This window comes from Elgaria multicarinata, chromosome 16 (genome assembly GCF_023053635.1).
Source record: "Elgaria multicarinata webbii isolate HBS135686 ecotype San Diego chromosome 16, rElgMul1.1.pri, whole genome shotgun sequence".
NCBI lineage: Eukaryota > Metazoa > Chordata > Lepidosauria > Squamata > Anguidae > Elgaria > Elgaria multicarinata.
In genome coordinates this window covers 5,755,788-5,767,819 of record NC_086186.1, presented here as the reverse complement: position 1 = coordinate 5,767,819, position 12,032 = coordinate 5,755,788, and the positions used below count along the sequence as shown (strand labels likewise).

General features: G+C 40.7%; 2 protein-coding genes across 4 annotated transcripts in view; one reads left to right on the top strand and one right to left on the bottom strand.

The window, feature by feature from the left end:
- The window catches only part of KLF13 (KLF transcription factor 13), a 292,039-nt gene that overhangs the window by 187,138 nt on the left and 92,869 nt on the right, over nucleotides 1-12,032 (bottom strand). The gene's annotated exons all lie outside the window — the stretch shown is intronic.
- The window catches only part of OTUD7A (OTU deubiquitinase 7A), a 468,621-nt gene that overhangs the window by 441,621 nt on the left and 14,968 nt on the right, over nucleotides 1-12,032 (top strand). For all 3 annotated transcript variants that reach the window (XM_063142461.1, XM_063142460.1, XM_063142462.1), the window contains exons 7-9: nucleotides 827-939; nucleotides 5,564-5,691; nucleotides 6,123-6,272. In XM_063142461.1, the coding sequence (XP_062998531.1) occupies nucleotides 827-939; nucleotides 5,564-5,691; nucleotides 6,123-6,272 (391 nt within the window). The remainder of the gene's footprint in view (nucleotides 1-826; nucleotides 940-5,563; nucleotides 5,692-6,122; nucleotides 6,273-12,032) is intronic.

Here is a 12,032-nt window from a genome sequence, read left to right as displayed (position 1 = left end):
GCTTTCCCTGTGACACTGGATATCTTCAGTCATCCCCTACAAGTCTGGGAGACAAAATGTCATTTGCGGACCAGCCCAAGTTCTGGTATATCACTTAATACTGAAGCACTAAACTTGTATCACCCAGTTTTTGGTATCAGAAATTTCCGTTTTTCTTCTCCTCTCCATTATTCTTTATGATCCCATTTTGCTGGTTGAAACAAACATTTTGAAGAGAACTTTAACCTGAACATCTGTTTCTCCAGCCTGAGAGAGCTTGAAAGCACTATAGAAGAATGTGAAGACTTACTATTTATTTATTTATTTATTTCATTTTTATACCTCCCAATAGCCAAAGCTTCTCCCCCCTGATTTTGACTGTTCCTAGGCTTGCCTTCCAGAAAAAGATGCATAAGAGAAACCCAAGAAGATGTAGTGATTATAGTTTTGGAGTGGGAGTTGTGAGATCCAGGTTCTAGGTCTTACTCGGCCATGGAAGCTCACTGGGTGACTTTGGGCCAGTCACAGACTCTCACTTCAATCTATGGAGAGGAGGAGGATTGTGTACACCACCTTGAGTTCAACACAGGATGTAAATGTAATAAATAAACAAACATTTAATTTAAAGCAGGATATTGTACTTTATTCAAGGCTATCAATTAGTTTATATTTGAAAAAGGGACATTATAAATGAGTCCAGACAACTGCATACTAAGGTTCCAGAGAACAATTTCTGCAAACATGTGTCCAAAGATGTGAAGATGCCAATCAAAGTGTACCTCCATTCTGTTGTATGAGTTATACTTGTCTCCTCGTTTCTTAAAATGCAGTTTCTTCTTTCCCCTAGTCGGGGTTAGTTTATACTGAAGAAGAATGGGAGCGGGAATGGAATGAACTGTTAAAGCTGGCTTCAAGTGAACCACGCACTCACTTCAGCAAAAATGGAGGCACTGGTGGTGGGTAAGTGTGGATTGCTATGTCCCATTTTTGCTTTAGGGGCCTACCAGTGATAAATTATGTAAGACAATAGGAAAAGGATAAATTATATTAATTCATATCCTGCATACAGAAATGTGTCTGGAGTAATAGGGTGCATCCCTGTTGGTGGAAACGATGTTATAGTTTATGATAAGCCTTGTCTGGTAAACCCAAGAAGTCCCAAATGCTACGTATCCTTTTCTTGTAAGAGTTAGATCATGAGCTAAAGCAGGGGTTCCCAACCATTTTGGGTCAGTAGGCACATGTAGAATTTTGTGTAAGTGATATGATAGTGAAAAGGAAATGGCTCATAAAATGGCTGTCATCGGCACTTGCCTAATCACAAAATGGCTGCCATGGTACAAAATACCCATTTCCCAGAAAGCAAGCTGATGAGACTAAAACAAAAGTAACTTGACCGTGAGCATAAGTACAAGTCAGACGTTGGGTCTGAACTCCAAAACACAAGCCAGTCTTTCAAACCCCCTGTTTTCTGCTTCAACATGCATTTCACAGAAAGCAAACTGATGAGTCCCAAGGATACAAGGCAGATGTGGGGTCTGAGCCCCAAATGCCAAATCTCAAGCCAGCACTTTGGTTTGCAACATGCCACTTTCCCAGCTAAAATGATTAAAAATAATTAAAGAATAATAATCTATAAAATAAAAACCAGGTAAGGTGGGGAGCTTCCCAACTCCTGTCGGCTTTCCCCCAGGTTTCAGTTTAAAAGCTGCTCTGCCATCTTTTAATGTTTAGTGCCAGCATTGTGGTTCAAGGGGAGCCTGTCCCTCTTGTACAGGCCTGGCTTGTCCCAAAACATTCCCCAGTGCCTAACAAATCTGAACCCTTCCCTCCTACACCACCATCTTATCCACACATTGAGTTGAGTGGGTGGCTTAATCCATGCTGCTTTTGTATTCAGGTCCTTATCAGCAGTTTTCTCAACCTCATTCTGTCCTTTCAAGACTGTTCATGCCTCATGTTTTTGTACAGACCGATGTATTCCAATTAGAGAAGTGCTGAGATGTATTTGCCAAAAGAACTCAGTCTTAAAGAAGTCACTTCTGACGGCTTTGCTTCTCCAAAAATCAGAACTAACACACACACACCATACAGCGCTAATAAATAATTTTAATATGTAGCACCACAGTTCTCAAAGTGTGAATCAATAATCCTTAAGAGGGAGTTGCCAGTCACCAGGGGAAAGTGCAGCCTTCTTCCTGCCCTCCACTTTTCCAGATCTTTCTATATCAGTTAAAGATATAATCTATGGGAAGCATCTCCTAGACAATTGTGTAAGGATGCTGAAGAGTTGCAAAATGGTAGAAACAAGCAACTAAAACAATCTAGTAGCTAGAGCAACTCTCTCAGGAGGAAAGGTATGTCTGGGACTGTTTAGTTTAGAAAAAGGGGTAAGTAAGTGGAGAGATGATAGAGGAGTACAAAATTATGCATGGAGTGGACAAAGTGGCTGGGAAAACATTCCCCCCCCCCCACCCATCATAGTACTAGAACCCGGGGTCATCCCATGAAGTACTTCTACAGCAACACACTCTTTGCTTTTAGTAAATGTTGAATAATATTAGTAACATAGTTTAATAAATGCTTGAACACAATGTTCTGTAAGGGAGATAACATGTTACATTATTCATATGATAAGCATTGTTAATATTGGATGGCTATATATTATTGTCATTTTTCGTAGCAGAGGTGGGAAAGAATAATAATAATAATAATAATAATAATAATAATAATAATAATAATAATAATATCATTTCTATAACACCCCATAGCTAAAGCTCTCAGGGCAGTTTACAACAATTCATAAAAAAAAATACAGTATAATAAAAATAGTCTAGAACTTTTAACATAGAAAAATTAAAACAAGGTAAACTGCTAAAAATAATTTAAATAACAATGTTTGCCTTTATGTCTTCATTGGGGGCATCTCGTTGACCACTGTAGGAAACAGAACTCTAAGCGAGATGTACATTTGGTCTGATCTAGCAAGGCTGCTAGATCATATAACTGCCCAACAGTGGAAACCAAACCAGTCAGTGATAAGTGTAATCTCTTGGTTGGACCTATCTATTTGTTTTTTGATTTTTTTATGTTGAATATATGAAGGTATACTAAGGCTGGATTCAGACAACACGATAACCCACTCTCAAGGGTTGAGTGTGGGTTCAGTGTTGGCTGTAGTTGAACTCCGGGTTGTTGTTGAAATGTGGTTTATCATGTTGTTTGAACCCAGCCATGCTAACAAATCATGGTTTGTTAACTGTGAACAATCCATGAAGAGAATCCCTAGTTTGTTGTTGGGTTGTGAACTATAGGTTGTTTGTGGTTAGCAAACCATGATTTGCTAGTGTGGCCAGGTTCAGAAAACACAATAACCCACATTTCAACAACAACCCACACTCATCCCATACTCAACTCTTCAGTGTGGGTTATCATGTTGTCTGAACTCAGTCCAAGGCTGTGCATATGTGTGAAAAACACATATGCACTTTTTTTGTATGAAAAAGTGATTTGTGGAATTACATTCGAGCCTGCAGTCTCTTCCTGGGATCCAGGGTGAAAATCTGAGGCATAAAGATAAATATGAGAACCTGCAGCCCAGATTCCTTTTGGGGTGGAGAACATTCCAAGAGTACTTCTGTGCACTGACCACTCCCAGTTGTTTCACTGTACAGTTGCTGAAGAAAATTTGCATAGTAGCCTTTGAATTATAGATGAGCCAGTTTTCTTTGGTGCCACAACAAGCCTGATGCCTCCAAAGTTGCATCAGCTTCAAAGCAAACTCTGTTTTTTAAAAGAGAAAATAATAGATTCTAAACTAGACTAGATTGCCAGTTGTGTGAGGATTTTCATTTTCATGTTTTTAATGAGTAAACATATTATTTTTAAAAAAGTACAAATGTTGTCAACTTCCAGAGTTCTGAAGAATTTGAGAACTCTTTTATGTCAAGTTGCCAATTCTGGTCTTATGGGTAGCTTCTGTGATTAACGGTTCATATAAATGCACATGCTCACAAATAGGTGTGCATACTTTATTCCTAGATTCTGGACAGAGACAAATATGTCTCTATTGGTCTTCAGTTTTGTCTCACCGTTTCTGTGTTTTTAATTTTCACATGACGTCTGGAAATTCACAGTATAAAATTGCCAGCAAACATGTTTAGAAGGATGTTACCATAGTCTCACTAGCAAGATTTATTACCAACTAACAAAAGGACATATATTCCTTCCCCTTCACTTCTGGTCAGCAAGATCTAGGTCATGCTGGTGATGATTATTACCTGCTGTTCCCCCAAAGTCTGAAAGTTGGTTTGTCTATGTTCGCTTGTTGAATGCTGTATCAAGTAGTGACGCGCAAGTCTAAATGAGCCTTCACAGATCAAACACTACAGCTAGAATTCTCACATCACCTCAAATACAATTCTTTTCAGTGGAGTCAGTTCACACATTCAGCTCCTGTCATGTGCTGAATCAGCAAGCGTCTGCTATAAAAGCATGTGTGACCACCCTGCCTCTTAGCTTTTCCTAGCTTTTATAGCAGATAGGCACTATCAACAGTACATATATACTAAGCTCATACTAAGAAACACGTAAGTTGAAATTCGTAAGATGCCAGTTTTGCATTGGTTCAAATGAAAACTTGACCTCAAAATGATTTTTTTTAAACTTTGAGTGTGGGGAGTTGCAGAAAGGAAGACTGATGCAAAATGGCAACCACATAACCAATACATATTATGGATTTGGCATGGAGAATCCTCCACATGGAAGTGTTTGGCAGCAGGCATGCCACAATCATAACATCTGAATCCACCCTGAGAGCAGCTTTTCAGGCTGGGTTATTTATATGGATATAGATACTAGAGTACAATATGCAGACAGGGCATCTGTTAAGAATGGTTAATGCAAACAAATTTGTTATTGTTATTAATTATATTTATACTCACTTTTCAGCTAAACTCATCTGCTCAAGTAGCTTACAATTAAAATCCACACAACAATACAATGGGTTGAATCCAGCCTAATTTAGCTGAACTTAGTTCCCATTGAGATCAATGACTAACTCTTTCCATTGATTTCAGTGGGATTTAAGTCCAACTGACTTAGTTAGGATTCAACCCAATATACTTAGTGATATGCTGGTATATGTGGGGCAGTCTCTTCTAATTCCCAGCCAGGTTATTACTTCCAGATGATCATTATATTTCTCTTGAAAATACACATAATTGGAGGCTTAATCCTTTCCTAGTAACTCCTGCTGTTTAAAGGAAGAAATCCCTGTTTTGCATATTTACGCCTCCATGAACTGATGCACTATGTGTGCATTTTGTTCTCTGATATATATCCAAGTTCAACATTTAACTATCCCGTGTTTTGTATTCTGGAAACTATTTATTTCAAATATTTTCTGGAAACTATTTCAACAGAATTTGCTGTTCTAGATCAATGTGGTTTTATTTCCATCTTGTGTTTTAAATTATTTGAGTTGAGTTGTAAAGCTGTGATGTGCTTCATGGTTAGTAACTGTAAGGACAGGATGAAAAGCTCTCCAATTCTGAATTATATGCCATTATGCTTGGTTTTCTAGAGTTGACAATTCTGAAGATCCAGTCTATGAGAGCCTAGAGGAGTTCCATGTTTTTGTCCTAGCGCATATATTAAGGCGACCGATTGTTGTTGTTGCAGATACAATGTTACGAGATTCAGGAGGAGAAGGTTAGTTTTTTTATTGACAGCTTGCACCTGTTATTAACTATATCATCTTATTCCAATGGGAACTTTGTTTAACTGGTACCTAATGGGTGTAGTATCTAATGTTTGAGAAGTTAAATATTTGGCCAGAACAGCAAAACCGGTGATCAGACAACGTAAATAAAAACTCAACAGCTTTGTAGGTAACCTTGCCTGGCCCCTGGTTGACCAGTGTACATGACCTATGGGTTGCATTTGATTTGGTAGCTTACAAATTCTGCATGCTTGGGTTAGGGGATTTCTGATACTAAGGTATTTTGGATTTTTGTTCTGCCGTGCTGATTATCATCTCTGAATGGCCTCTATCACTGATAAGAAATGTAATACATCAATATTAAAAGTCATCTTCTCTTAGTTTTACACATTATTTCTACAGTCTTGGTTTCTCTTCACAGCATTTGCACCAATTCCATTTGGTGGAATTTACTTGCCTTTGGAAGTTATGCCTAACCGATGTCATTGCTCGCCCCTAGTCCTTGCCTATGATCAAGCACATTTCTCTGCTCTTGTGTCTATGGAACAGAAAGATCAACAGAGGGAACAAGGTATGTTGAGTAGGAAAATAAATGTCTTTGTAATCAAGAAGAATGCAGAGATGCTGTCTATGAGGTGGCCTGCTATATGCACTTATTTAATCCAGTGTTGAGTTGGAACCGACATCAGCTGGTACCTGACCTGTTGTTTTTGTATGGGAACACCTGTTCATTGGAATCTCTGAGAGCTGTACCTGTATGTTTCACACTGCAGTATTTTGGAGCATTAACAGTATAACTTGTGGATTTGGTAATTCCAAGTTAACTGCGCTTACCCTTCCTTTGTAGTATGTGACCAGATATGGATTCTGACTTTCTGACCTTCATTGTCTTTCCCTCTGGTGCCTTCATGAATTCTGCCTTACACAAAAGGTAGAAGTATACTCTGCGTGCCCATTATCACTTTGCTTTATTGTGATTTGTTTACTCATGAACTTGTGTGTTCTTGTACTCAGTTCTCAAACAGGGCTTTTTGAAAAAGAAATGTAAAAATAGAAGAACTCTGAAGTTTGTAGGCATGGAAAACTCTATTTTTTATTACAGATAAACAGTAACACAGCCAGGAATAGGGTGGAAGAAAACAATGCTAACGACACTTGGGCAGAGTTTGTTTATTTACTTATTTGCAATATTTTTATACTGCTTCTCATTTGAAACAAACCCTTTACCATAGAAGTGTGCACTGCTATGAAAATAGAGAGTTTGTTTTTAATTAAACACCAGTTGGAAGGATAGAAGGACCAGTGAAACGAACACAATGCAAGCTAGCATGGCAGTAGTCTGCAATGTAGACTAACCCTTCACCTGCTCAGAAAGGACACAATATTATTTTAATTGTTGCACTTTTGAGAAACTAATCTAAGAGGCTGAGCACAAAAATGGAAAAAGCCATTACTTCCTCTAATAGCAAACTTAGTGGTTGAGTACCGACAAGATTGTAGCCAAAACAGGACCACTAAGAAAGTAGAGGGAGGTATCACCATGCTTGAAGAAACACCAAGGTGAATAAAAATATAGAAATCTTTGGGGTGGGTGGGGAACTCTTAGCTGCCCAGTCAAAAGAAAACAGCATTTCAGAGACAAATAGCAGCTAAGAAAAGAGAGAACTTTCAGTAAAAAAACGATGCAGGGCCCTGATCTGGACTGGTCGCATGGTGCCAGATTTGGGTCTTACATACCTGACTTTAAAACATAAACACATGACAATAAACTTTGTTAGTTTAAGCCAGAAAGCAGATGCTTTGCAGCTTCATCAAAGGTGAAGACGATATTTGGGAGTGTGTGAGCCCAAAGCCCACCTAGGGCTCATCTACACCAAGCAGGATACAACACTATGAAAGTGGTATGAATGTGGTCTATGGTATGTGTCATGGGCCCCAACTGTTGTCAGTGCACTTCAATACCACTATAAAGCAGTAGTGTGGTTCCTGCTTTTTATATGCTGCTTTCATAGTGGAATATCCTGCTTGGTGTAGATGAGGCCCTAGTCTCATTCCCCACAGTTAAACTATGGTTTAATGTTATGCCCATAATATAAACCTAGGTCTGTTTATAAGTTATAAACACTTCTGATCGAAGTACAGTACTGAAAGCAGAGATGTGTTTGTATAAACTCATTGCCACTTTCCCAGTTTGTTGGAATGCATAAGCTATGGTTGCCAGTTTCAGAACACACTTGGATCATAAGCCAACTTTAAAACATGGTTTAAAATTATCACTTCTTCCAATGCTTTTAACCATAGTTTCTTGGTTTGGACAAAAGAAGAAGCTATAGTTAATTAAATGCATCCAGGTTTAGTCATGGCTTGCCACAAAGGATTGTGTGTGCAGGCAAAATGCTTGTGCTTATCTCAGCTTAATCTGAGTATTGTCTGAATGCAGCCACTATGTGGCAGGGCCTTGCTATTTACTGTTTTACTCTGTACAGCACCATGTACATTGATGGTGCTATATAAATAAATAATAATAAGGTTTTCCTCACAACTATGACAGTTAGAAGAATTGCTTTTGTCTTTGTTCAATGAATGTTTAAATTGTAATGAACCCAGCTCTCATGCTATTTATTTATTTATTTATTTTACCATATTTATATACTGCTCAATTATCTAATGCAGATTCCAGAGTGGTGAACATAGGTATAAACAGGAAAAGGAAGAAGATTTAAAAAGGAAATTAAAATTGTTCAATTTAAAAACAAAGGAACCAGTGGCTAGTCAGTGGAGGAAGGCTTCTCGAAACAGTTCATAGCATTGGATATACAGCACTTCCATTTTGCTATGGTTAGGAAAGATTAGCTTCAGTTATGAAGCTTGATCTTAAGATGCTCATTCTGGCATAGTCTGAGAGCCTCTGGACTATATTGAAGACAATGTTGCCAATTTCATTTACATTGAGAATGTGTGTGTTTTTCCTTAGTGCTTTGATGTTCAGTAATACTGTGCTCACATTTGCAATCACAGACAGTTTGTCTTTCTAATAAAAGCCACACACCATGTAAAAGAATAGTTACAGAGAATATAAAAAAATTAAACTGACATTTTTAATTGGATTAATTTCAGTTGGTATAGGAAGAAAAGTGCCTCCTTGCTTTTATTTTTTATATAAAATGTCTATATTGCTTTTTATACTGCAATAAGAATATAAAAAATAGGTTAAAAACACACCAGTACAACCTCACCATAGGTTTTAAAGAATAAAAATAATACACCCCTCAGCAGAAGTCTTGCTACAAATTAGCCAAAACATGGATCTTGCCAGGGATGTAACAAAATTAACCTCTCCCTCCTGCAGTGCTGCGGCCCAGATCTGAACTGTTATTGCCACCCTTGTGGCTGCTATTTTAATATTTTTAAAACACTCACAAGATCCAGATCTCCTCTATCAGATCTAGTTTGACCTTCATTCTTTCATCTCGCAGCTTTGCTGCAGATGATGGGGCAAGCTAGCCCAGACAGTGAGACTTTAGATAAATGCTTTCCTGTGCTGTCATAAAGGGGTATGTAGCAGGAGGTTCCCCAGGATTCTCAGTGGAGTTTCATCTACAGCAAGAGATTCTCTGAAAGAGCAGAGATTCACCTCTTCACCCATGGCTTGACCTGTTGAAAATCTTCCCTATGGCTTAGGGAATGCAGCAATATGGTGGCACATGGGGATCTCACAAAGTAATGTCCCATCTGAAACAATTAGTTCTTCTCCGTGGTCTCTGTGCATCACACATATGGGCTCTGCGCCTGCGCAGGGCCAGCTTCGGAAACTTCTCTAGCTGAAAGTCTTTTAGGCGGGAACCCTCCCTCACCGTCCACTGAGCATGCTCTGGGGTTCCCGCCTAATCCCCTCAGTTCTCTTCAACTGCCTGTAGGGTCAACAGCTTGTGGAGACTTCTCGTGTGTGGTATACTTTACCTCAGCTGAAAATATTCTATTTTCCTTCTTGTCTTTTCTCTCCAGTTTTCTAATCTTTTCTATTTAGTTATTATATATATATATATATTTTAAAAAAGAATTTGTTTGTTGTTAGCCTTGTGGCTTATGGCACATCAAGGCCTCTTCAAGAAGTGCCCCGTTTGCGGGCTGAAGATCACGCTAACCAACGGACATTCCCTTTGTTTGCTTTGCTTGGGGGACACACATTGTGGAATCTTGTGTGTTTTGTCTAAAATTCTCGAGGCAAGCGAGAAAAAACCTATCAGACCGCCTTCGGGCGTTGTTCTGAAAAAAGGCGTTGGAGGCAGTGGAAGTACCGAGAGGATCTCAACGCTCCAAATCTCCTATTATAATGGAGTCTATACCCCAACCTCCTCCCGCGCGGAGTGAAGCCTTATCGGTTCCCCCTTCCTCCTCTCAGTCCGCATCAACAAAGGTGGCAAAGAAGATTTCTAAGAGAGTGAGAAAGCATTCTGGGGCTGACAACCCCAGAAAGAAAAGAGCAAACTTAAGACGAAAAATGGGAAGAAGGAGCCCGGTACCAAGCACTTCGGTACCGAAGCATCCGACAGGGCACAGGAGCCCGATGTCGAGCCTTTCATTGCAAAGGTCTCCTCCGGAACCGATAAGCCCGATACCGAGGCTATCGCTACCGAGATGGGCGACACCATCCGCACCACCAGTATCGAATTCTCCGCCCCAGGCAGGGCACGGTATCGGCTCACCGATACTTTCTCCGCTGCAGATCATCACGGTACCGACAGATGATCCCAGCATAAGAGCATCAATTTCGGAAGGCGAAATTAGAGGTTCCTCCCTGGATAATACCATACCTGATCGGGGTCCCAGTTCCTCTCGGTACCGAGAGGAACCACAGCCCATCGATATCGACGGACGTCGGTACCGACAAGTGCCCCAGCAAACGCCGGTCGATACCGAAGGCTATCGATACTGACATACGCCTCCTTACAGGTACGACCGGGGTCGTTCACCAGCTTTAGCTCATTCAGGTCCTCAATATATGACCTATGACGAGTGACATCTGTCCCCTCCAAGAATGTGGGACTATTACGCCGATTGGCAACCTCCCTAGTATCCTCCGTATTATTGCGAGGATTGGAGACACAGAAGGCACCAAGATTACTATTATCAATATCCGTAGGAACGGCAACACGAGCCGTACCCGCGTTTCCGCCAACCACCCTCCAAAGCAATCTTCCCTCCATCCCTCCCAGAGGATGTCTTGGCCATGCCACCGCCGCCTCTACCATCGGTACCGAGGCATGCTCTGCAACCAACACAAACCGCAGTACCAACCGCTTCGGTACCATCGGAAGCATTGCAAACGTTGCCTACATCAGACATGGGACTGGATGTTCCATCGGAGGAGGATTACCAATCGGACTCCTCACAAGATACATCACCACCAGATGACCTCGTGGTCACTGCAGACGTGGTGTCCCCTTCAGAGGACTTAGCACACTTTACTGATAAAGTACAAAGAATGGCAAGGTCCCTAGGTGCTCAAATATCCCAACCTATAGAGAAATTTAATGACCCAGTTTACGATGATGTATACTGTGGGTCATCAACCCCAGTGGCTATTCCATATTTGCCTGTGCTGCTGCGCACAGCACAACAATCATGGAAGCTGCCCTCCTCTATGCCACAACGTCGAGGAGGCTAGACAACATATATTTATAAGATGCAGGACTAAATTGTCCCGTTCCTATTTACATACAAATAATGCACCAGTGGACAAAGAAGGCCGTAGGTTGCACGGCCTGGGGAGAAGAGTATACTCTTCTACAGCTTTATCCCTTCGTGTGCATAATTACCAAGCCGCAATGGCAAAACGTAAGCTCTTCTTATGGGGGAATATTACATCTCTCTCCGGATTCTTGCCAGATGACCAAAGGGAACTGGCAGATGTTTTTGTATTGAGGCTATGAGACTTTCTCGACAATAGCTTAATACGCTACGGACTGCGCCTCAAAGCCATGGTAGTTTCCATTGCGCTACCAAGGCATGCGTAGCTGAGGTCCACAGGGCTGTCCCAGCAGGCACGCACCCGCATAGAGGATCTGTCGTTCGATGGAAGCCAGATCTAACAACTACTGTTAGAGTCCCCATGGCTGGCCTCCTCGGTAGCAATAATAACTAGGTTCTTCAGTACACTGAAGCCTCTCGATACCGAGACTTGCAACAATATAACTAGCTTCTTCAGTGCCTAGCCTGTGACCTCTCGGTACCTAGATTGAAGCCTCTCGGTACCGTGACTTGCAACAATATAACTAGCTTCTTCAGTGCCTAGCCTGTGACCTCTCGGTACCTAGACTGCTCTCAATAC